This window comes from Centroberyx affinis, unplaced genomic scaffold, assembly GCF_046629955.1.
Source record: "Centroberyx affinis isolate AG114_WGS23_722 - 3 ecotype Tasmania unplaced genomic scaffold, CSIRO-AGI_Caff_v1 ptg002033l_1, whole genome shotgun sequence".
NCBI lineage: Eukaryota > Metazoa > Chordata > Actinopteri > Beryciformes > Berycidae > Centroberyx > Centroberyx affinis.
The window spans coordinates 102,292-127,540 of NW_027280370.1; the positions used below are offsets into that span (position 1 = coordinate 102,292).

Genomic DNA, 25,249 nt, shown 5'->3' on the forward strand with positions numbered 1-25,249 from the left:
AAAGGAGAAGTGACTTTGGAAAGAACAGGTGAAACAATATGGAGAGCCATGGTGACCTCTGTCTGTCTTAATCCCACAAAGATAACATGAGTTTAAATGAAAGATAGTTTCTTTTTTATTTCAAAGATAGCAAAATTCTGCTTATTGGAGGCCTGTTTGGAGGTGTGTGTGTGTGTGTGTGTGTGTGTGTGTGTGTGTGTGTGTGTGTGTGTGTGGAGAGAGAGCTGGGAAAAGAGGGTTTGAGACCTCTGATTATGTAAAACATCACTAGATTTTGCTAATATCTGACAGAAGCTCTCCCTGTCTCCCTGAACAGTCAGCCATCAATCAAGGCACACAACATCAGAGATTAAACTAAAACTCATTTGAGGGTGAGAAAATTAACATATTTGAGCAGAATGTGGAAGTGAGACAGAGAGAGAGAGAGAGAGAAGGCGGAAGCATCAGACTCCACTTCAGCATCAGGTTTTGCAGGTAGCAGTTGTTGCAGACGGTTTGGTTCGGCCGAGTCTGACCCATCGCAGCACAAGGTGGACTGATGCGTAGAGGAGAGAGAATATAATGTGTCAGGGTTTTGTTACCAGGAAGTGGGTCGAGTTATTTATATTTCAACACTCGTCCTCCGGCACCCGAGGGAGGACCGGTGGTAGTAACCTGAAACTTTATATTTAAACATTGTCTCGTTCTGGATGTATCCTGACCAGAGAAAATACAATCGACTGCATGGTTAGGAATGATGAGGAGCAGAGGAATTCATCTACATGTGTAAATAATGTAAAAGCCTCTGCCTGTGGATGTAGAGTGACCCGGTGAGTGATTCAGCGTTGGCAGAGGTAAGTCTGAGTCACTTCTCTGAGACAGGAGTTGGGGAGTTATGGCTGGTAAACCCAGTGACTGGAAAATATGAGACATGGTTTTATTAGTATTTAAACCACTGGGATATATTACTGTTACTGTCATTATTGCCTTGATTATTGATGTTTCTTGTTATATATGAGTTCGTCCCTGTTGCTTTTAAACATTATGCACAAAGATTATTCCTTGGAGAATAATAAAGATCTGCTGAATTGAACTCATGTGATCACTAATTGTGGTGCAATGTTTAAGTAGTTGCTATTTAAAATCAGGTTGATTGATGATTTTATTGAATGTTTTGCTGAAGAAAGTGCAGGACATTTCTGAAAATGTTTGCTTTATGTTGTATGTATGATATGCCAAAAAAGTCACATGTGAAAAGCCACATGTGAAGTCAAAGCACATGTGCTTTTTGGACGCATGTTGTGAACATGTGAAATGTCCCTTTTCCATTTTCCTATGTGTGAAAATGAACCTGTGAATTGTCTCTCTGCATGTGAAATTAAGTTTTCACATGTGAAACAAATATTGTCATATGTAATGGCAGGTTAAAACGTGAAAAAATGTTCACATGAGAAAAAGAAAAACACTATGAATCACCTATGAATTGAAATTTTTACATCTGAAGTAAAAATTGTCACATGTGATGTCAGAACACAATGTGAAAAAAACATTGTTCACATATGAAACCAACATAGGTCCAAAAAACATTCACATGTGGGTTTCCACATCTGACCAGACTGGATGCACTCTTCAGTCTGGAAACCTTCCACAGTGTGAAACCACTTTCTTCTTCAGGTGTTGTGATGAAGATCCATGAGAAGATTTTAACCCATTACCTATCGTGCACCTCTCCTGTGGATAAAGAGGGATATCTCTACAAAAAGGTTTGTGAAAACATCAAACACAGACATACATACAATTGCAGAGTCTTCAATATTCATTTCCATTTGATAACAGATGTAATAACTTTACTATTTTGCTTTGCTTTCATATATTTCTCCATAGAAAGAGAGGAATGCCTCCTACCAGCGGCGGTGGTTTGTCTTGAAGGCGAACCTGCTGTTCTACCAGGAGCGCCCAGCGGACCGGCACCTACTGGGTGTCATCGTGCTGGAGGGATGTGCGGTGCGCCACTCTGAGTCCGACGGGCAGTTTGCCTTTTCTCTGGTGTTCCAGGGGCCGGGACTGAAGACCTACAGGTTCGCAGCAGAGGATCGTCTGACTCAGGACAGCTGGGTCAAAGCCTTGCTGTCAGCCAGCCACTGTTACCTCTCCCTGCTGGTGAGAGACCTGGGGAGGCAGTATGAAGGTGAATATATTGATTGACTGATTGATTAGTTTATTTAAGTGTCATACACACAAGGTGCCCAGCCCACATGGACTTACATGACACTACCAAGTAGTTACATGGGTGTACAACATCATAAAAAACTCAAACTCAGATATCGCACAAACAGAATATCCTGCCTTTTCCCCCCATGCTTCACAAATGAAGTGAGTAAGATGGAAGCTATCCTTTCTAAAACATAGTTAAAGTTTTTGAACTATTTTGAACTATTTTTGAACCACAAGTCATTTTGCTATACCACACATTTCCTAGCTCAACATATGCCGGACAGTAGAACATAAAATGAATCTCATTCTCAATTTCTTCCAAATCACAAAGTAGACATGTTCTTTCATCTTCAGAAGTTTTACTAAAGCTTCCTGTTTCAGTGGCTAGTGGTAATGCACCTGACCTCAACTGTGCACAAAGAGATCTGTGACTTCTAGATAAGTTTAACATAACATCAGGTTCTGTAATATGACTGTTGTTGATTTGACAGTGTGTCCTTGAGGTAGGTTTAAGCCAAATATCAGTGGACCACTTTTCTTTATACACAAGGAACAACTTAGCTTAAATTTCCTGCAAGTCAAACCTTAATCTATTGTGAAAAATAAATTACGAATCTGTCATATAAGATAAAGACTTAGAGATTTCCCATATACATATTTTTCTGGTGAGCCTGTGTTCAGGTAAATTTACAAGTCTGTTCCACAAATGAATCATTGCTCATTTGTGTCTGACCCCATTTGGTTCCCACCCCAGATCATATCATATACTGTATTGTGTCTTTGTGTGTTTTGTCAGCATACTGTGCTGTTTGGTTTGGTTAACTCTCTTTATTGTGTCTGCAGAAGCTAAACAGCAACAAAGCTCCGGTGTTGGTCCGACAGTGAAGGGCCTCGGCCAGTCGGTGACCCCGATGAACCCCGGCTCCTTCTTCCCCACCCAGGGGCCCAGAGCGGCGGTCAGAGAGGGGAGGAGCTACAGTGCCAGCAACGTTTTACAAACGCCTTCCATACCCACTAAAGTGACAAATAAGAAGTCTCCGAAGCTTTGGCCCAAGAGAAACGCTCATGTGACTCCGCTGAACGGGCCGGCGCCTCTGTACGGGGAATGGCCACTGGCGGGTTTGGATCCACTGGAGGAGTTCAGCAAACTCCACGATTATTACGGCCAGGAAGTGAAGCAAGCGAGAGAGGAATGGCTGAGGAGTCGACAGGTGGAGGAGGAGCAGAGTGACGAGGATCTCATCGACCTGGGGTGACACAGACCGACAGAACTCTGAGATTCAGAAACCGAAAGTGAAACTAAACCCTTAAAGGGGAACTGAGATGGAGTGGTTCATGTGTGTCAAAATGAACTCCACCTTTAGTATTGTGAAGTTATACGTAGGAACATAGAGTTACGGCACTTGTAAATGCGTTAAACATGCCTCTGTGTCATGTGATCAGTTTAGATCAGTTTTGTGTCAGTGATTTATCTCATGGCACACTGTGATCTGTCTGATTTGTCAGAGAATTCGACATCGTCCATGTGGTAGAAGTTACCACTAAAGCATTGGTGTGAAAAAGCTTTGTGATGCAGGATTTTACAAGGATTTAACAAGGAGGAATGCATATTTTTTATTGCATGACATAAAATTCATTAAAATGGGTCAATTGACTAAAATGTCTCATAATCAACTAGTTGACAAATGAACTAGGAAGACGCAGCCCTAAATCTGTGTATATGATATAAAATGAGAAGCACATACAAAAATTACAAACATCAAAATGCACAAATACAAATATATTGATAACTTTCTAAACATAACTCTGGTTACACATACTGACACACACACACATCATAAAACTATGTGTGTACCATAGAACACACACTTCCACAACATCAATTGATTCATTGTACATGTTTCTGATGTAATGTTGCAATAAATATGCAATCGATATTTGTTCATTTGCTCTCATATTTACATTATCTGGAAAAGAAACTGCGGGGATAAGAAGCATCAAAACACACGAGAGTCAGTGGAAGACAGTAAACAGCAGAGGGAGCCATAGCTACAGTCTGTTGAAACTGGACTGGATTTAATTAATGAAGTCTTGGTGGTGTGATTTAGTCGAAAATAGCACAATGATTTATGGAAGTGTGTGTAAGAGCCAAGAGACTGCAGCTGGGGCAACAACTGACCGATCGATTAATTTGGGACATTAATAAGTGCAAGTGCCTTTAATTGAGTTACTCACTCATTTACTTATATAATTACGCCCAGTTTGGCTTTAATTTACGATCACTCTAATAATTACACAGAGCAGCATGATCAGTGACATAAAACTGATGTTCTGGTACTGGACTGATACGGTTTATAACCAAACCTTTCACTCACCTGCTTTCTCAACCAAGCCCGGTCACACCAGACTCAAAAAGCAAAAGCTGAAAACTGACCTGCCCTCAAAATTGAAATTTACTGTATGGTGATCGATGTAATGTGTCGCAGACGGTGTCAAATAGCAAAACAGAACAACTTGACTGTAGCAGGCAATCAAACACACACAGACACACACACCAGAGTGTTACGTTACAAACTCTGACGTCTCCCATGTCACAGCGGATCCTTAGGTTGTCTCGCCCCATAGGTCGAGCTGGGAGCTTCTCCACATTCCAGCCCCTACAGACAGACATACCAATCATCGAAAATGTGATAGATGGCTTTAGGGGAGCGTGGCCAGACGTGTCATATTGCACCGAATGCCCCTGGAATGTACACACATCTGTACATTAACACTGACAGTAGCAGCATGTAGACGCATCGTGAGGTGAGACCGTTTTTTACCACCTTGCAGTATAATCAGCAAACTGAGGCAGAGGCTCACACTTCTGTCAACAGTTTATACAGATACAGATGTACTTTATTAATCCCCATGGGGAGAAATTCGGGTGTCACCCAGCAGCATTACATAAAAAACATATGAAATTAACAAAACAATAACAAATACAGACAGTTCAACACAGCAGGAAAATGGAGATAATGAATATTTAAAAAAGCATAGATAAAAGTCAACATCAGTATCATCCATTGGATGCAAACAGGCTGCTACCTCATCCTCAGACCAGGATTCCTGTCCTCAATATTCTGTGCACCCTATCTGATAAATCCATAAATATATAAAAAAGGGATTCCTGCCCTCATTATTCTGTAGCCCCTATCCAGTAAATACATAAATATATATAACACATATATGTACAAGCACACTACATGCTGCGGCTGTGTCCATTTGGGTAAAAAGGCTGATGTCACACACAGTATTGAAGCACAGATCATGTTTTTGCAGGAATGAGAATAGAAAATTTTAACTTTCATCTGATCTCTCACCCTGATCAAGCAAATACAAACAGGTAACACTTCCTCTTTAAGTGTATTAGGCTGAATATCACAGTCAGAACAAGTAGAGAGTGACACGTGCCACATTCACTCCGGGAAAACAAGGTGGTGATAATCCAGAGGAGCAGAGGTCAAAGGTCACTGGGAACGCAAGGGAGGACTGACAGCGAGCGTCAGGCTCGGGACGTCCTGGAGGCCCCGGGATAACAAAGTCTCTCTAATCCAAATTACCGCTGTCCGGGAAACCAGTAAAGACCGCGGGCGTGACTCTGCTGCAGCTCCTCACCTGTCCGTTAACCATCAGACAGAAACGATCTGTGGAAACACAAACAGCCGAGACCGGGGCAAAAATAAATTCATCAAGCAGACAAGATTAGCAAAGTTGTTCATGATATGAGAAACAGATTATCTCTGGTTTTGACACTGGTAAATTTGGATATAAAAACTGTGAAAAAAAAAATGAGGGGAAGCGTTTTGCTTTGAGGGACTGGCCCGTTGGCAGGCTGTCAAGTTTATTTAGCTATTTTGGTCGCCCTCAGCTGTCCCTTTTATATTCTCTTGAGAACGTCTGCTGCCATCACCCTGCCAAGTAATCCCCTTATTTGAAGGGGGGGATATTTGAAAGCAGGGGTGCGGGGCGGGAGGGTCCCCGTCTGAGCGCCCAAACAGGTGGAAACGTGTTCATGGCTGAGGCCGTCACTGCACAGGGAGCCTCCTGGTGATGGGAAACGAGGACAACAGCCAGAGGTTAACGGTGCTTGTAGATGCCTCACATGGCGCCGCTCATTTAACGCCGCCAACACGACTTGTAATATTCTTATTGGAGGATGAAATATCAAAAAACAGAAACGAGAAATCCATGTGTCCACAAGCCACGACTTTCTGGTCACTCATTAGCAGACTGGTTGAGCTTCACAACTCACCACAAGCCACATTTACAGTGTCAAGCTGAAGCTGAGGTTTAGTAGAAAACACCACAGCATGAGAATGTGACATGAGACGCTTTTACAGAGAGAGTAAAGTTTACTCTGGATAAAATAAATCAAAAGTTGAATAAATAAAACACAAAAAGACATGCTTTCATTTTTACTATTTTGACACTGTTCCATTTTATTTATAACACATAATGAAGTGACTTTTAAACTTTTACAACTTTTAAATCTCCTCATAAACATTTTTATAAGCTTGCTTTTATGTGATGCTGTTATGTGACGTCTTTTATCCCATTATTCTACTGTAATGCTGTTTTTACCCTCTGTTCCTATCTTTTTATCTTGATGTAACTTATTTTTTTATTTATTTATTAGTGATGCACAAATAAGGATGATGTTGATGATGACAACGATGATGATGATGACAGTGATTATTATTATCATCATCATTATCATCATCAGGTTTAAGTTACTATACAACTGGAATTGTAACAGGAAATCATTAATTAATCATTAATTATTCATTCATCATTAATAATATATTCTTGACAGGTATGGCTCACACTTTCTCAAGAAATCACAACTCAAATTACATTTAGATTTTATTCTGCTGCAGTGGTTACAAACCAAACAAATGTAAATAAACCTTTTACAGTTTTAAAATCCAATCAAAAAACATTTGTTCTCATACACTGTCAGAGGTATTTTAATTAATTTGAGAATTAATAGCCTACATGTCTCCCTCCATTTTGTTTTGGTGCTGGGGTTAATCATTCATGTGTATGTTTAGATTGAGTGATAAGCCAGATGCTTTCATGCCATTTTAGATGTGTGGGATCCTTGCAGAGCAGTTTCTATCATTACTCCTGTGGCAAAATCCCAAAATCCGACCCTAACATCACCTTATATCACAACCGTTCACTCAAAATAAGAGAGCCAAGTCATGCATGCACATACAGGGTAAAAGCCGTATGAGTTGCTGAGGGTATAGGATGCTCGTATCTCAGGCTGTAATATCGCAATGGACATCACAAACCAAAAATAAAGTCAGCGAGTGGCCGATGTGACTGTGTGCAGGCTGATGGAGATGGACGGAGGGAGGGAGGGGAGACGGTGTCCAGCGGTCCAACGAGCATCAATGTCCTGAATGTCCATATTAGTCCACGTGGGACTGCAAACCTATGGCAAGGTCCCCAAGCTATCAGGTTTACTTAATTCCAAGACTCCTGGGTCTATTTCTGATCTCCTGTAAGGTGATAGCCTGTCCCCCCATTCTGTCTCCTTCACTTTTGCCACCAGCTCATCCTTTACCACTCTCTCGCTCTCTCTCTCTCCCTCTCCCTCCCTCTCTCTCTCTTTTATCCCAACCCAAACTTGAGGCTGCGGCTAAAGTTAGATTGGCCGGCGGAGGGGTATATAAGCCCCCGGGGATCCACGTATAACGCGGCTTCACACAGTCTTCTCTTTCTTGACCATCTAAACCTCCACACATACCGTCTCAAGATGGTGAGTACCATCATTCCCTCATCACTACTCTCTGCTGATGGAAGGCTCTACAGGGGGGAAAGCCGAATCAAACCGACCCTTTGGATTAACATCACCTTTTGATACGTTTTGGCCTATGTAACAGCTCGAAATAACAAATACTGGGAGTGTTTGTTTTCACTTCCTATAGATCAAGCATGTTTTGGACATGGCTTTTCCTCATTGGATAATAGGCTACCTGCTGTTCATGGCGATACAGTTATCAGGATGCTTGTGTTTAAATGTGTTATTAATATTATTGGTAAATTGGTAAAGTGGTTTTATGTGGCAGAGAATAATGTACTTTAGATGGCATGCCAAACTGAAAAATCTGCAGGGTTATTTTGGAGAAAAGAGAGCCTTTATAGATAGTTCAGGAATGCAGAAATTTGTGTTTCTTAACATAAACTTGCAAAAGAAAAAAGAGTTCATAAAACAAATGCATGCCATATTGGTATTCAGATGATACATTTTATGACTAACCTGAGGATGGCACCTGATCTACCGCAGCATCACCTGCCGCACAGCATGAACTGGGGTTAGAGGTCAATTAGCGTCACCATGGGTTGCAGCCGGGGCGGACGGACTCACCCAAGGGTTCACCCGTGTGTGTGTGTGTGTTTGTCCCACAGGCACCCAAGAAGGCCAAGAGGAGGCAGGCAGCCGGAGAAGGCGGCTCCTCCAATGTGTTCTCCATGTTTGAGCAGAGCCAGATTCAGGAGTACAAGGAGGTGAGGATTTCTCCGCCCCAACATGCCAACATTTACACCTTAGTCATCTTTATGGTCACCGGTTGGTCGATAGAGAAATGGAGAGGGACTGGTGTGATCTCAGCTTGATTTACTCTTTGTTTTTACTCAAGGGTACAACCAAAATTAGAGTTTGGTGAAGCCGCTCCAGGATCCATTTTCGCAGCAGTTGCTCTTCTGCTTACTCCCCTCCCCGTTCCCCTTCTGACAATTCAATAAGCAGGAGCATGTCATTAGGAGGAGCTCTGAAATTTCTGTCGCCCTCTGAAGCGCTCAGCAGTCCGCTCGCCTCTGACCCCCCCAGCTGTCACTCACACATCTCCTTAGGTCTGTTGCTGACGGCTGGGAGGACAACTGGAGCTCAGCAGGCGGATTGTAGTGTAGAACAAAGACAAGGAAAGGAGAATAGGAACGGGTCAGAATGGAAGTTAATGGGGGGGGGGGGCAAACTTTCAAAGGCAAACTGCTTTTTGTGTGCTTTCAAAATTACAATTACGAACGATTTGATGAGCAGAAGAAGGGAGAGAGAAAAGCAAAAGGCAGAAGTCTAAAAGTGTGTAAGTGAGGGGGTGTGTGAGGTCAGGGAAAGGGGATTTTATAGGGACGGGCCGTCAAGAGATTGGATTATGATGGTGTCTGTGTTTTCGATGTGTTGTCAAGGGATATGGGCTCCGAATAGAGGGGAACATTCCTCCTGTGATAAGTGATACAGATTTCTTAACTGCCACGTAGGGAATGTATGACACAATCATTAAGGCGGTCTTAGCACTCTGCACAGATGGAAAGATGGCAGCCGGGGGAACGCGCGTGTGTCTGTTGGCGTGTGTGTGTGTGTGTGTGTGTGTGAGAGAGAGAGAGAGAGAGAGAGAAGGGGGGAGGCGGAGATAGAAAGAGAGAGAGCGATGAGAGAGGTTGGGGAGAGGTTGAGTTCAAGTTCAAGTCCAAGAGGTCATCTTAAGTTTCATAGACGCAGCTCAGCCATGAGAAGGGGGGGAGTGAACGAATCAGACAGCTGTACCAAGATGATACGTTCTCAAATTAACATGTAAGAAAAACCCTGAGGTCCACCTCAAGTCCCCCCAACCCACCAAGGCCACTAAAGTCTTTTAACGTTTCTTCGCCGCTTTCTTTTTCCTGCCCAGTATCCCCTAACAAGGTTTACATAGCTTTGTGTCATGAATCCTCACCACCTGACACTTTAATGGACACACTGTTGACTGAGGAGTCCCTAAAATGTTAAGGAGGTCTCACCCTGTGATTTGTTGCCCAGCCTGCCCTTTTCTCCAGCTGTCCCATTGGTGACAAGTGTTGTTTTCTCCAGCTGTCCCACTGGTGACAAGTGGACACACTCCGGTGTTGTTTTGTAAAAACTAATAAACCCTGTTGGTTTGTCTTTTTCTCAGGCCTTCACAATCATTGACCAGAACAGAGATGGTATCATCAGCAAAGATGACCTGAGGGACGTTCTGGCCTCAATGGGTGAGCTGCGCACAGTGGAAAAGAGTGTGTGTGTGTGTGTGTATGTGGTGTATATGTATTTGTGTGTAATCTTAAACTCTGTGCTGTGCAGGCCAGCTGAACGTGAAGAATGAGGAGCTGGAGGCCATGGTCAAGGAGGCCAGCGGCCCCATCAACTTCACCGTCTTCCTCACCATGTTCGGAGAGAAGCTGAAGGGTGGGCGTCTTATTTCCTTTTGCTAATCTGACACCTGCTTTTTACCCCGCTCACTCGGCACCGCTCACTCGCGAGTTGTTGTATGTTTTACGATATAATGAAGTTAAAAGTGTCCGTACAGTAGCTTTGTGTGAGTCACTGTTATTGATACCTTGACTATTCCTGTCGTCCCTCACTAGGTGCTGACCCCGAGGACGTTATCGTTAGCGCCTTCAAGATCCTGGACCCCGAGGGTACTGGATCCATCAAGAAGGAATTGTGAGCACCTTCTTATTCTTCTATAACTATATACCACAGCACATGTCCAAATGGGAATAATTCTGAATTTGACCCAATAATAAATCTCTCTGTGTTTGTCTCTTCCAGCCTTGAGGAGCTCCTGACCACTCAGTGCGACAGGTTCTCCAAGGAGGAGGTAATGTTTCCGACCAGTTAAAGGAATACACAGAGTTTTGGGGAGATTAGTCAATCACTTACCTGTTAAGAGATGAGAACATAGACACAAAAATCATCCATATGTCCCTGGTAGATCGTTCACTCTGGTGCTTCATGCAAACACTTTAGCAGACACTATGTTGAGTGATAGTAGGCAGCTAGCATTATCAAAAGTAAGAAGAATGACCTTTTAGTAATAAAACGTTGTGTATATTTTTTAATATATGGCCTGTAGATTCATGAATTTAAAACAATTGTACAATATCATTAACTCAATATAGCTGATGTAGCCATTTTTATTTTTGGAACTATTTAGGATGAAAAACCACATATTCTTCCACTGTGCAGTGATTTTTAGCCGTAGAACGTCTCCTTCACTTCCTACGCAAACAGAGAAAGTAGTCCCTGCTAGTTCAGAACAGTATGCTATTTTTGTATCATATTTTATGTAAATTTTACCAATCTACACAAAACTGCCAGACTTGACAACATAAATTTACTTACCATTTAGCTTTAGAGCTGCTACAAGTTCTTATTTTCTCACCTTTGAGATAATGCTAGGCGCCTACTATCACTCAACATAGTGTATGCTAACGTGTTAGCATGGAGCAATGCAGCAAATAGGGACTCATAGATGTTTTGGGTTACAAATGGGAAAATCTCTCAAAAATTTGGTGTATTCTTATAATTAATCTCATCATATATTGTATATCATTTCACCCCGTTGCCCCGGTGAGTTGCCAACCCTCGTCTCCTCGTTTCCTCCCTCAGATGAAGAACCTGTGGGCCGCCTTCCCCCCAGATGTTGCCGGCAACGTAGACTACAAGAACATCTGCTACGTCATCACACACGGAGAGGAGAAGGAGGAGTAAAGAGAAAGCCAGAAGAGAAGAAAAACAGCATCCCTTTGTTATTCTGCCCTCCCTTTCTGTCCTCCTCTTCCTTCCCAGCTTACCGTCTGTGTGCCCCCATGTGCTCTGTCGCTCATGTTCGAACCAAAGACTCGTCGCACTGACGCATGAGAAGGCAGACGCCCGTGGGATGTCAATGTTTGCTTATGGGGAACTGGGATTGTTTTCAATAAAATGATCTTGTAACATCATTTCCATCCACAACCACCTTCTCTTTCCTCGCAACCTCTCTCTCCTCACCTCTACACCTCTCTCTACCTGATTGCTTTAGCATCTTCGGTGCTTGTGTGAGTGAAAAAGTCCCATGGTTTCTCAGGGGGAAAACAGACACAGCAAAGGTTTATTCCACTGTTGTTGCATGGGGCACACACCAAACACGGGGGACCTCATTCCAAATTTTGAAGAAGTCCCCCCCCCCCCCAGGTAGAAAAGGTGGGAAGAGGGAGAGCGTTTCCAGGTTAGCACAGAAAAAGAAGTCTCCTTAAAAAGTGATGACCACTCTTTTCTTCTGTACAAAGCGACAACAAAGACTGCGAAGGAGAGGAGAGAAAGGGCCGAAAGAAAACATTCAAGTCTTCGCGCTCTTTCCCTCCGCTCCTTCCTGCATCGCTCTCGGATCGCCATTTTTTCCATAAGCTGTCTCGATTTCATTCTGACTGGACTCTTCCTCACCTTCCTCTGTAATGAATAAAAGGGACAAACTGTGAATAAAACCTCTTTTTGTACAATAGTGTCTCTGTTCAGTGGCTCTGTGGGAGAGGGTTTGAGAGAGGCAACAAGTCTAAAATATTATGAAAACCCCTCATATGCTGCTGGTGAATAGATCTAGTGACATCTAGTGGATCTTGTTCACAGTGCGCAGGTTGAATCTCACCCATACAAAGTAGTTAGTACACATATTACTGCATTAATGATGCCCAGCACTCTCAAAATAAATCACCAAGACCGGCTCTTATTGCAGTGACATCTGACTTTTCCCATTAACTGTACTGGGGAAATTGTCTGCATGGCTGGCTAATGTGTATCTGCGCCCAAATTCATAATGGTTCCCAGAATAGGAGTAGCAGCAGTGTGACTGCAGGTCAGCTCAGATGACCAGATACATAACTTTATTAGGATCTCAGACTTTTAACTGGTCAGCACTGCTATTCTCAGAGCTCTGAATGTTTAATAATAGTAATTGGTTTATGCCGGTTCCTTATTTGACAAGTTTCGCATGTCAAATAAGGGAAACAAGACAAAAAAAGGCAAGATGATTTAATATATTATGGTTTATTACTCATCATCACAAATGTCATTATCATTATCAATTAAATACATCAGGTGTAGATCTTCTGCAGTTAAGGAATGAATTCAATTAGCTATGATTTTATTTCACTTTTCGCCAGAGACAAGTTTCATGTAAACTTAAAAAACACAAAAGACAAACGGGGGGTACGGGGGAGAGAACATGGACAAAATTAGAGAAGCGATTGACAAGCTTTTAAATATTTGCATCAGCGGGGTCATTCCCAATCAAGTGTAATCAATCACAACGATTTCAGGATCGATGCAGAAATGCACAAAAGGAGCTGACGGAAAGTGAGATTTCTTGATTTATCCTCAATATTGCAGAGCTGAGCGCTGATTCCGCATCGGGGAATCACGAAGAAGCGCGAGATCCATTTGATCGTCGTCACATCTTGAGCCCTCTTGACAAAGAGAAAAGACAAACTTCGAGAGCTTTAAAGACATGAGCTGCGAGGGAAATATTGCTCATCTAATATTGTAATCCACGGGCCTGAAGTGTGCTCGGGAAACACCAGCCATAGAATTCATTTTCTACGGCACCAATTGTGATTTCCACTGCTAGTAGCAAATGGCATCAAGAGGTGAAATCGGTGCTGCTGTCACCACACACTGCCAACAGTCATGTGATGGAGTAAGGTTTGCATAGACGTGTTCAGGTTATCCTCACTAACTACACTAGTCTGCGCTTATAATGGACTGGATTCAAAATAGAGGGGGGGGTGGGAGGAACGGAGATGTGTGTAACAATTCGTTTTCTTAAAAAATGACAGCGATGCCGAGACCTAAAAATAAGTGAGAAACGGTGAACATGGAGGACAATGTTGGCTACAATTACACGAAAAAGTCCCTCTAATCCTGAACTACGAAAACAGTACAGAGAATCACTGTTAAAGAGCATCAATGTTTTTTTTTTTTTGTTGTTTTTGTTTTTTTCCCCAGACCATCAAATGGTGTTACAGTAACTACCTGGCACTACGCATCATATACTGATGGGGTTCAGTGCCGTTTAATGTTATGCATAAATATGTTACAGTATAGAAACACTGAGTGTGACTGGGTTAGGGAGTTAGTCGATAATTCATTATGAATGTTACAACACAACTTTGTGAGACAGACACACTTCAGATCTTCAATGACAGAACTATTCAGAGCTCATAAATCACCTCTTAGTATATTATACAGTACGTTTTAAGACCTTCGACTCCCTAACCTTACGTCTAAAACACCCATTCATGTTCATTGTTCTGCTGGAGGCCCATTTTTCCCCTCTCCAGTCGGTTTAATACTGCACTTCAGTAAATATGGAGACTCGTGAACCTAAGATGACCGAACCAACGATGGCGGTAAACTTAAAAAAAAATCGCAAAGACATGCATTGAGTTTGTCGTGTAAAAGCAGAGGACATAACGTGCAAAAAATAAAAACAACAACAAAAAAAATCTTAAAAATAAACAACACTTTATATGATCCCCCTGCGACTACAACCGTGTGTAGTCGGCCATCGTTTCCAGTCAACCAGGCGTCTATTATTCACATAGAAAAATAGTCAGATCCAAAATAATAATAATAATAATTCATAATATACTATATTTGATTAAATTAACCACTTTGTACATAAATACATCAGAGCCCGAAGGTCAAAGTTCAGAGGTTAATGCTACATTGGCACACCTGGCACGCCCAGTCAAGTGGCTTCCTATAGGTCCTCAAGGCACAGATTTCCTACGTGTGAAACCGGCCTGATGAGACTCTACTTTCTACATAACTACCAATACGGAGTGGTGGACTTCAGCGGTGCTTTGTGACAGGGCAGTGCAAAAATAATCCTTCATTCTTAAGAAACTTGAAATCACATTCTACCGGGTTAACGGACGCGAAGGTCCGCACCCACATGAACATTTGGCTAAATAAAATACATATATTATTTTGTTCATCAAAAGCAAAATAATACTAATTTGACAGATGGACATTTGGTCTGCAGGACTCATGCAGGGTCACTGCTGGTAGTATAGCATGTTTTCACGCTATCAGTATATCAATATGCTGCACTCTCTCTCCATGTTAAGAAATTTAAAATGAGGTTTGCAAACAATAAAAACTACAAAAAAACAAGAAAAAAATAAAGACAGCTTTGAAATGCTCCCTATGTGCTGCTTTGTCAGGGACAAAATACACACATAATTTATGAATAAACAAACAGCTAAGAGCCACCACTGCAAGGTGTCTGATTCCGGCTGTACTTCTAATTCTCCGCCTCTTTTCGTCTGCGTATCCCTGTGTACGTCCCTCCGTTTACCCATCGGATTAATTCCTACGACAGAAGAAAGCAAAGGGTGCGGGGAGAAGCGCAGAAATTATTTCAAGGATGGCATTGCGTGAGAAAAAAACAAAAAGCAGGCAAAGAGGGCGACCGAAAACAGGGAGGCCACACATAGAACAGTAACACATTTCACTACACTACTAAGGCACACACTCACTCACAACATTTAACGTTACAATAAATATATCCTCCTGAACACCCAACAACATTACTAGCATTGCCGTCTTCAGTGCCTGCGTTTGAGACAATTTTCAAAAGGTTTTCTTTTTCTTTTTTCTCTCTCAGGCATTCCAGGTAACCTGTCCACAGATGAGAAATGACGGGGCATATGGAGCGCTAAGAGGATCCTATATACTGTAGGTAGATTTTCTATTTACATATTCTATGGCACCATAACTATTTCCACAAACTTTTCGGTTCAACAATTCCTTCATTCAATGTTTTTCTATCCACTGTCATCAATCTGATTAAAACAATCAAAATTAAACCAGAATTTAAAAAAAACAACAAAAAAAAAACAAAAAACTAAAAGAGATAATGACTGTGGTCTTCTGAAATTAGTCAGAGCCTCACAGTCCATGCTCCAGTTGCAAAAGGAAATTTGTCCCATCTTACTAAAACTCAGTGACAAAGAAAGCATTGGGCAAGGGCCAAAATGCCCCCCAGGTGCTATTAAAACCATGATCCAGTTGTCTCCGTCTTAATCCTGGGACTACATTAAGTCTTTAAAATGATGCACTATACAGGAAGCCCCCCCCTCTTTTTTTTTTTATTAATCACTTTCTGCTTCTGGGGGTCTTTTGTTCCTCTGTCCTCTTTTTTTTTTTTTTCCAGCGTCCCCCTTTTCATTCTGCTGGAATGACGGGGTGGAAAACTAGGCCGAATCTCTTGGTGCTGCAGCTCCATTTTTTTCCTCGGCCTCTCCTCCCCCTTTGTCCTTTTTCTTCCCCCCTTTTTCTTTTTTCTTTTCTCTCTCTAGCCTCTCTTTCTCCCTCTTAGCCCTCTCTTTGTCAGCCCTTTCCTTCTCCTTCTTTTCCTTCAGTTTTTGCTTCTCGTCCTCCTTTTCCTTCTTCCTGTCTTCTTTGCTTTTCTTCTTTTTCTTCCCTTCTTCCTCTCCAGGTGTTGCCGTGGCCGCTGCTGCCACTGCCGCTTCTTTTTTTGCATCTGGACAGGGGGGCAGAGGGGCGTTGTTTGCAGTGGGCGACGGGATGGTCGGGGTGATGTGCTCAGAGACGATCTTAGGGGAGGGCGACAGCGTGTTGGGAGGTGGTTTGCTTGGTGTTGGGGCCGAAGCGTCAGGCTGGCCCTGTGCTGAAGGGGCTTCTGAGGCCGGAGAAGGCCCAGGTGACGGGCCGGTCCCGACAAGGGGGCTCTGAACGTGGGCTGCCGGCGCCCTGGGACCGGCCCCAGGAAGGGGTGGCTTATGGGCGGGGGCTCGGCTTGGGCTCGAGGTCGCCGCGGGAGGCGGCTGAGGCGGCAGGCCCTCAAATCCTGACGGCCCGGAGAAGGAGCCCTTCTTCATTTGGGAGCGGAAAGGAGTCTTCGACTTGCGGAAGCCGGGGAGCGACAGGAGGCTGGAGGAGGCCCTGAGGGGTCCGGGGGGAGGGATCGAGCTTCCCAGGAAGGAGAAGCTGCCGCCCGAGCTGATGGAGGCGGCGCGGCGTTTGTGCTCGTGGATGTCCCTCGTCCCGTGGAGGCGGCGGCCCGGCTGGTGCGTCAGTTCCCCTCTGGACTCCCTCCACTTCCTCACCTGGATGTTGCACTCCCTTTCTATCAGAGCCTCCGTCACTGGGAGGGTGATGATCTGCACAGAGAGAACCACAAGGCAGACAGAGGAAGTAAACATTACTTATTTAGGCTACAGTGCAAGTTGACTCATAACTCGTGTCGGTGAGTAAGAACAGGAGTGGGTTGTGCGCATGTGTCTGTGTGTCTGTATGTGGTTTGTGAAGGCCAGAGAGACACCGACCTCCTGTACCAATATGTCCTCTCTGACACTGTCGGGTGAGATGTTCCTCAGACGCTCCATGGTTTCATACATGCCCTGCAGCTCCCGCAGCTTATCCACAGAGCCAAGCATCTGCTTCAGCAGCACCAGGCCCACACGGAAGACGATCTTCACCCCTGAAACCACAGACATTAGTTATGTTTCTATCCAACTAACAAGTACATTTTAACAGAATTTTAAGTGACTTTTAGACAAATGTGTTTGGATTGCTATTTATCACATACTTTCTGTACAGTCAAAAAAGTTTCTCAAGTGAGTGTAAAAACGTTTTGGAATAGAGGAAATTTTAGAAAAAAATGCCATTTCCATTCAATTTTTCTAATTTGATACATCATAATTCACATAAAAATACTTGGATGTAAACCCAGCTAATGACCTAGATACAGACAAGAGCCTTGATAGCTGCCTGCAAATCAATTCATCAAGGCCTGTGTATTACCTTCACAGAAGAACATGTCCCATACACGCAGCACACAGGACCACGGTAAGGTCCGTGAGAAGACGCACATGAACCACTCGGTCATGTAGAGAATCGGGTCGATCTTGAACTTCTTAAGGTGACGGTAGGCCATGGGACACGTACGCCGCAGCAGGGAGAAGAAGATCTCTCCATCCAGCTGGATCGCTTCCTTTAGGAGGTTTGGCAAAAGGACGAATCAATAAAGCTCAGAAGGTCTACACAGAGATGGGGTATGAGAGACAGACAGACAGACAGGAGTTTGTTCATTCACTCACCAGACCGGCGCTGTAGTAGCCTGGAAGGTATTTCTCACATATCTGGACAAGGCACCAGAAGGCTTGCTGCAAAACAGAACCACATTATATCAAACCAATTAGAGTTCGCAATCAAAATCTGGTTCCACTGAGGTTCCAGTATTTCCAGAAATTAGTGAACTGAAACATGTTTGCCAAATCAATTCCTGTAATTGATGACCAGTTTTTCCCTGTTCTTTTTTTAATACAACGAAATGGAAATTTTTAACTAGCTATTTAATCATTTTGCTCTCCATTCTTCCCTGGTCTACTTGTGTAAGTGACAGCGAGGTTGTGACATGATATAGTGAACTTGGAGAGAGGTGAGAGTGAGTCGTTGAAAGCAGTTGCTTTGCAGCTGAAGCGCACAGCAGCAGAGCGAGCATGGCAAGGTTAGGAGGAAGAGATCAAAAGTGTGCCGATAGTTTGATAAAGACCACAAATAGACTAGGCAGACGTTAGGTCCGCACCCACATCTAGACATCGAAACTGTGACTACACTTCGCTAAAGACACACTACGCTCCTGTGTCACAGAGAAGTGAACTGAACACACACTGCTACCTGAGCCTCACCACTTCACGCTTCAACCTTGCAGTCAAACACACGCACTTGCACACACACATACAGTACAGTTGTGTGATGTGCGTTCAGGCTGAACACATTTTGCAGTCAAGGGTATTGTGAATAACACAATAATAAAACACTATGGTATGAACAGTTAATCATTTTTAATTCATTCTATTTCAGGATTGGTAGAAGAATTTCAATCAATTCAATCACATACTTAGTATTTTTGGGTTGTTATGAACGTCTGTAAGAGTAATATCTATGAGAAAGAACCCAGTAAGGGAATAGTTAAGGAAGTGGACTGTTGAAAAGGCATCATTAAGGAATCGACATTGATAAAATCTTTTCATTTACTAACCCCAAACCCAATGAACACTAGGGATGGGACAATATTGAAATTCAATATATTGCAATACAAAAAAGTGACAATATGTATCGTGGGGCAGGAAATGAATCACAATATTAGCTACCTTTTATTCTGCTGTAGTAAACACAAATGAGACGGCTTGATCATCATCACAATTAAATTTCACAAGCTCTCCATCCAAATTATAGTATATTAATTACACTTTGTAATGACATTTTTAAAATGTTTACATTCTAGCAAGCCAATGCTAGAATGATTTGTGGCTCAGAAATAAACAGAATTCTGCACAGTCAGACTTTGTTGTCACTGATCTTTTATTTATTACATCGTATCATGAACCACATATCGCGGTATCGAATCGTATCGTGAGATAAGCATATCGTCCCTTCCCTAATGAACGCTCTTATCTCCTATCCATCCCTGCCCCCCCTCCTCTCCCCTCCCAGTCAACCCCCCCCCTCACCTCAGCAGGCATGTGCATGAGCAGCACTGCAGCCACTGGAGCCTGGGCCTGGCAGTAGCCCTCGTCGGGCCGGTAGATGGTGTAGGCCTTCAGGATCCGATACAGATCCTGTTGCCTGCGGGAACAACGGCCAGGGAGAATTTAAGCAGTGGCCAAACACCCAGAAATGCCTGACCACTGCATGCACTTTCCTATGACTGCATGACTCATGGAGGGAACAATGCAAATCAAATCAGGGGGTTCTGGGCTCAAGAAACGGAAAAATTAAATGTTCCAACGCAGACAAGAATAACTGCCTTTGAGAACACTTCACTCCAATGTAAGTGAATGAAAACTCTTATTAAGTAACACTATATTTTCATATATATCATTATATTTTCATAGATGTTTTCATGTTTTCTTTTTGTATCTTTTCTTCGTGTCAGTATGATCTACTGCTATCATTTTGCACACACTAGAAGTAATTGATGTATTCACAGATTTTTTGATCTTCATCTATCAACTTAATATGTTCTAGTTTGATTTGAATTGGTCATTTTAAAACAATTTACATATATGAGTGTATATAGTACGTATATAGTGTCTGACATTGTTGGTTGTGTCATGTTTACTATCCCCAATTTGACCTATTCTTATTTATATCCTGTTTTTCTTTGCTGTATCCTGTTATCTGTTGCTGCAAAGGCCCAATTTCCCCATGGGGATCATTTAAGTTTGTTCTAATCTTTAAACACTCATATAAACACTGCGGAGGCATTTACCCATGTCCACCACGAGCAGCAAACATTTCATGGAAGGGGAACTGTCGGTGCAGGTCCTTCTCTATGATGTCCAGCCATTTAGCTTCTCCCTGCTCTCTCTCCAGTTCCTGTAGGTGCAAAAGTGAGAGAAATGTTTCAAATGATTTCTTGAGTCTTGGTGACAAGCACTAAATTAGATATCAAAGTGGATTAGGCTGCAAAGGCCTGTATGAAACCAGGTTTAACAGACTAACAACAACTGAAAAGTGAAAAGGTAGAGGAGAAATTGTTCCTCAGACAAAAGCAACAGGCTGCTGGGACCCGGGCCCAGACAAGGCTGGACCCCCCTCCAGCCTGGACAGGGAGGTGGGGCTCTGACAGGCAGGATTACCGGTACTGATAAGAGGCTTACAACTAGCTAGGTTTGCGCCTGCGCCCCTTCAGCACCCCTGGAGTTATAATTGCCCTACCCAGCCACAACTCCCCTATCCTACGATCTTTCACTTAAGAGTCAGCCACTTAGTCAGAAAACCCTCTCCACTGACCTTGAATGTTATCAATCAAACTAAAATTCATCTTATAAGAGATCCAAGATCTAACTGAATTTCCATGTGATACTGCTGTGTACTTTTCAGTTTTCTGACTATCCATATTTGTAAATGCCCTCTTTGATGAATGCTTGGCCAATAAAATGACATTTTTGGCACCATGAGAGCTTGATTACACAATAGAGGGTGTCTCTGTCTTTGTGGTAATGGTGATGCTGGGGGGTTGGTAGCAGTTATACCTCAAATTTCCCGGGGTTGGCATCCAAGAGATCTTTGCTGTTGGATAGCAGCTGCCAGGCTTTGGCCCTGAGAGACGATGGGATCCCCTTCCTACAGCGCAACTTCACCTGCGACATACATACAGGCAGACACATGGGACTTTCTCCAAGGCATTATCTAGTGTACCCAAACCACACCCAAACATTCACATACACACACAGTTCTCATTCCTAATTCTAAACACAAATCCTATGACACACACATTTGGAAGGATGTGAATACCTTCTGGAAGCGATGTTTAATCCACTTGTCCCAGTTGTTGAACATATCAAGCCATTTCATCTCTCTCTGTCTGGCCACTTCAACTCGAAGATCCTTTTCACTGTAATAATGAGTAATAATATAGTATGAATACGTCATTGATAGAACTGGGAAGTATTCTGTTTCATACTCCATAATATTGGACTCTAGATGTGTTTAGAGAGTTTTTAACCCATGCAGCACATAATACGGCTCACTTTGTCTTCAGCGTTCACACATACTCCATTACATTGAATTAGTGAGATACACTACATCCATACACTGCGACGGAGGCACCATCACTACCCAGAGCAAATCAATAAATGTTTTAATTATTCAAGGGCGGAAGAGCAATTAGCCTGTCAGGAAAACTAGAAGCAAATCTGGGAAAAAAAAGAGGGAGTGAGCAGATGGGTGGGAGCGGGGTGATACAGAGGAGAGACACACAGTCAGTACATATTGAGTCACAAAATCGCTCTCAGCACTATCTGAGTCAGACCAAGGAGAGATAAAGGACAGATAGATATGTTTAGAGCAGCAGAGAAGGAGAGGACAGTGAAGAGAGGGGTGGGACTGGGAAGAGTGGAAGATCACTTTGGGGCAGACGAGTAGCAGAGGGAATCAGATGACCAGGGAAGGCCGGGCGGCTGATTAAAAGGAAGATAGGCATGAAGGCAGGCCAGAATCATCACACAAGGATTCACATCTGTCTGTGTAAATCAAGTCACCAGCCACAATCTAATGCCGTCTCATATTCCAAACAGTGAGCTGTCAGCATGGAAGCATAAGAAATAACAGAGAAGCTTCCCATTTCCCTCCCTCAAACAGCCATACTGAAATGTGGGCTTATGATTTCAGAATACCTCAGCCATAAAGGAATAAAGCAGTGAGCATAATCAGGTATGCCAGGAATATCTCACTTGCACAGAGGCTGGAAGATATAAGAGTGTATGATGTGTGGTTGGTTTGATGTTTTAATACCTACCCACTTTCGCTGTACTGACTCCCACCGAGGAAGCCATATTTATCAGTGCGTCTGACAGCCAGGCCGTTGATCTCGGAGTCTGAGCCCACAGAGCTCCCATCCTCTCCGAGCCCCGCCAGAGACTCCAGCGTCCCCGACATCAGGCTGGCCGACTCCAGGTAGCTGAGGGTGTCGGGAGCCGGCCGGGGGATGGGGTTAGGGTTGGGCAGGAAGAGGGCCGAAGCCGGCTCGTGGATCACTGGGACCGAGGGGCTGGGGTGTTCGGCTCTGGTGGGGGTGCTGGGCAGTTCAGCATTCCTTGCTCCGCTGAGAGTGTCAGGTTTTGGGGACAGAGGGGGAGGCTGAGTTTGAGGGTTTTGTGCTCGTTGCGGCGGCTGGGGTTTCTCTTCTTCAGCCATTACTGCTGCTTCGGTTATTGTTGTTTGGGCGGAGCCTTGGGGAGCAGGTGTGGGATCTGAAGCTGCAGTGGTTTGGGGTTGGCCCTCTGTCAACTGAGCATCATCAGTGACAGGATTAGGGTTGTGGGTGACATGCACACTGGGGTAGAGATTAGGTCCAGGATTAAGATCAGGGGAGGGGGACGCCTGTTGCACTATGGCCTGAGCTGATGGCTCACTTGGCTGAGCGAGGGTCTCTGATGTGGTGTTCAAGAGGTCTGCAGCAGCTGGGTCACTGACTGACACCAATCCAGTCTCTGCATCTTTCCCTGCCACTTCCTCATTCTGTGGCACAGCCTCATCTACCGATGGGGGGAAAGGATTCTCAGCTGTGACCCCTCCTGGGACAGGTTTGGGGGGACATAAGGGCGGGCCCGGCATGGGCTTCTGGGGAGACAGGGGTGAACCTGCCGATTGTGTCGTAGGAGTGTTTCCAATCAAAGCTTTGTCATTGTAGAGAGAAGACTTGGGGATGGATGCCTCCTTGGAGAGCTCTGGAGCAGAGAGGACAGCTGAGGGCGGAGGGATGGATGGAGCTGCATGATGATCGCCTAATGCAGGAGGTGATGGGGTTAGGGTGGAGATTTCAGCCATGGTTCCACTCTGATCTCTCCTTTGCAGATAGAGGGAGAAAGATGGAGGTAAGTTTTCTTATGCCAACTAACAATCATCCATTCAGTCATTAATGTTCTTACAAATGAAACTTGCATCTGTTTGGTTCATAAACAATTAACATATCAATGGTGGATAACGAGAAAATCTACTTTAACAGAAATCATGACAATGAAAACTTAGGGAGGAAGCCTGAGGCCAAGTGTGTCTGTTCCTCTTCTTAAAATTGGAACAATAGAGAAGCAGTTGAAGAAGTGGGCTAGCCTAAATTTTTGAAATCATGGAAATCTTTGGGACATAGTGTGAAGAAATACACACCACTTAATGATGCTGGGCTCACCAGGAGCCCATCCAGCCCACCAAACACAGCATATCAAACATGCTAACAGATAGTACACTTATTACTCTTCAATCATGCCATTTAGGTGTACTGTTTATAGAAACAATAACAATGTAAACAATAACAGTAATAAACATCTCTGTTTAATCTTTTGCAATACTGAGAAACTTGTATGTCAGACTTATATTGTAATATGACTTCATAATAAATGGAGTTAGCAGGTGTACTACAGCAGCATTTGGAGAAAATCACGTCAAACCATATCATTAAGATAGGTTCAGTATATTGCACCATAGCAGATTTCACAAGGCAAAAAGTTTAAATAAAGCAAGTTTGCGATTTGCGATTACATTTTTACCACAATTTCCTTTCATCAGCAGGCAATCCAGGGGCACAAAACAAATATGCCCACAATGTTAAAAAAAAAAAAAAAAAAAAAAAAAAAAGCTGCGTTAACGGACCCACAGATTTTTTTTTATAGATGGACCGGTGCATTAGCAACTATCTCAAAAGCTACCCTGATGACCATGGAGAGCCAGTATTTTGCTGATGAAGCAGGTTTATGTCTGTATAGTGGTGCTTCCAGACAGCTAACGTTTAGGCTACCTGCTAGTAGCTAACATTAGCTACAACAGCTCAGCCACTTTGTTGTCGTATCCTCCCAAGAGGCCTCTCTCAAAGCGACACAACTTCCCGATTCAGCACACAGCAGATATCATTTACTAACAGCTAATAGTCAACACCCTCCCTGCCAGGCCCCGGCCGATCCCAGACCACGGCCTTGCCCATCCGCTGCCCCGGTCAACCACAACTTCAATCCCGCTACTGAACTCACCCACGGCCGTGTCAATGTGATCCGTCCGCCTGGACAGCCAGGGGGTTCCTGTCCGTGGCCCCCCCACAGCTCCGGTTCCGTTACCTCCTCCGTTAAATGAAAACACGAAAAAACGAGGCCGGGCGACAGGAACAGGCGACTGAACTGGGTGAGGACCTGGAGGCGCAAATGTCCTGCAAGTGGCGAGCTAGCTAGCTAAGTTACCAGCTAGCTAACTTAGCTTATTTTATCTTACAGCTTAGGTTAGCGGTAGTGTTCTGTTGTTGTTAGCCTAGCTAGCTAGCTGAATGTCTCGGTTACCCTCACACATATCACGTTGCTGCGACCATTCTCACCAACGTCAAGCAACCTTGTTTTTAATATTTTTCATTCTGAAGCAAACTGGACTTTCTTTGTTAAATTATCCAAGTCGATATTGCCTTGCGGCTGGGGCACATCCAACTCCAGCCGCCTGCATTTCCTACTGACAGCTACGTGCGCGTTCTCGTCAGTATCATCGGGAACACACACGCATTTGCACGGGAGCCTCCCTTCCAGTGAACTCATCCGTGAGTGAACTACACTGAAATTTTTACAAAAAAATTAAAATATGATTCTTTATCCAAATTTGCTATTGTTTCGATCAAAGTCAGTCTCATTTACCACAAATAGGCATACACACATTAATAGCGGA

The 25,249-nt window shown here is 43.6% G+C and overlaps 3 protein-coding genes across 3 annotated transcripts; 2 read left to right on the forward strand and 1 right to left on the reverse strand.

The window, feature by feature from the left end:
- The first annotated feature begins 470 nt into the window (after window positions 1-470).
- pheta2 (PH domain containing endocytic trafficking adaptor 2) lies at window positions 471-4,089 on the forward strand. Its single transcript, XM_071531115.1, has 4 exons — window positions 471-833; window positions 1,654-1,742; window positions 1,864-2,167; window positions 3,037-4,089. The coding sequence occupies exons 2-4, from the start codon at window positions 1,662-1,664 to the stop codon at window positions 3,447-3,449; spliced, it is 798 nt and encodes a 265-aa protein (XP_071387216.1). The 5' UTR covers window positions 471-833; window positions 1,654-1,661; the 3' UTR covers window positions 3,450-4,089.
- A 3,798-nt stretch (window positions 4,090-7,887) lies between these two features.
- Window positions 7,888-11,982, forward strand: mylpfa (myosin light chain, phosphorylatable, fast skeletal muscle a). Its single transcript, XM_071531100.1, has 7 exons — window positions 7,888-8,002; window positions 8,653-8,751; window positions 10,173-10,248; window positions 10,340-10,444; window positions 10,624-10,702; window positions 10,811-10,859; window positions 11,651-11,982. Exons 1-7 carry the CDS (start codon window positions 8,000-8,002, stop codon window positions 11,750-11,752), a joined length of 513 nt encoding a protein of 170 aa, XP_071387201.1. The 5' UTR covers window positions 7,888-7,999; the 3' UTR covers window positions 11,753-11,982.
- A 1,084-nt stretch (window positions 11,983-13,066) lies between these two features.
- On the reverse strand, window positions 13,067-25,003 carry tbc1d10b (TBC1 domain family, member 10b). Its single transcript, XM_071531098.1, has 10 exons — window positions 24,577-25,003; window positions 22,353-23,402; window positions 21,350-21,449; window positions 21,088-21,195; window positions 20,322-20,428; window positions 19,561-19,675; window positions 18,145-18,210; window positions 17,849-18,038; window positions 17,371-17,525; window positions 13,067-17,205 (listed from the first exon to the last, which is right to left on the reverse strand). The coding sequence occupies exons 2-10, from the start codon at window positions 23,381-23,383 to the stop codon at window positions 16,276-16,278; spliced, it is 2,802 nt and encodes a 933-aa protein (XP_071387199.1). The 5' UTR covers window positions 23,384-23,402; window positions 24,577-25,003; the 3' UTR covers window positions 13,067-16,275.
- Window positions 25,004-25,249: the final 246 nt, after the last annotated feature.

Coding starts and splice junctions, on each gene's coding strand:
- pheta2 (XM_071531115.1), top strand. CDS start 1,662: ATGAAGATCCATGAGAAGATTTTAACCCATTACCTATCGTGCACCTCT. Junction 1,743..1,863: donor AGGGATATCTCTACAAAAAG/GTTTGTGAAAAC, acceptor ATTTCTCCATAG/AAAGAGAGGAATGCCTCCTA. Junction 2,168..3,036: donor CCTGGGGAGGCAGTATGAAG/GTGAATATATTG, acceptor TTGTGTCTGCAG/AAGCTAAACAGCAACAAAGC.
- mylpfa (XM_071531100.1), top strand. Junction 8,752..10,172: donor AGATTCAGGAGTACAAGGAG/GTGAGGATTTCT, acceptor TCTTTTTCTCAG/GCCTTCACAATCATTGACCA. Junction 10,249..10,339: donor GGACGTTCTGGCCTCAATGG/GTGAGCTGCGCA, acceptor TGTGCTGTGCAG/GCCAGCTGAACGTGAAGAAT.
- tbc1d10b (XM_071531098.1), bottom strand. CDS start 23,383: ATGGCTGAAATCTCCACCCTAACCCCATCACCTCCTGCATTAGGCGAT. Junction 18,211..19,560: donor TCATGCACATGCCTGCTGAG/GTGAGGGGGGGG, acceptor TCTGTTTTGCAG/CAAGCCTTCTGGTGCCTTGT. Junction 17,526..17,848: donor GGACATGTTCTTCTGTGAAG/GTAATACACAGG, acceptor CTGTGGTTTCAG/GGGTGAAGATCGTCTTCCGT.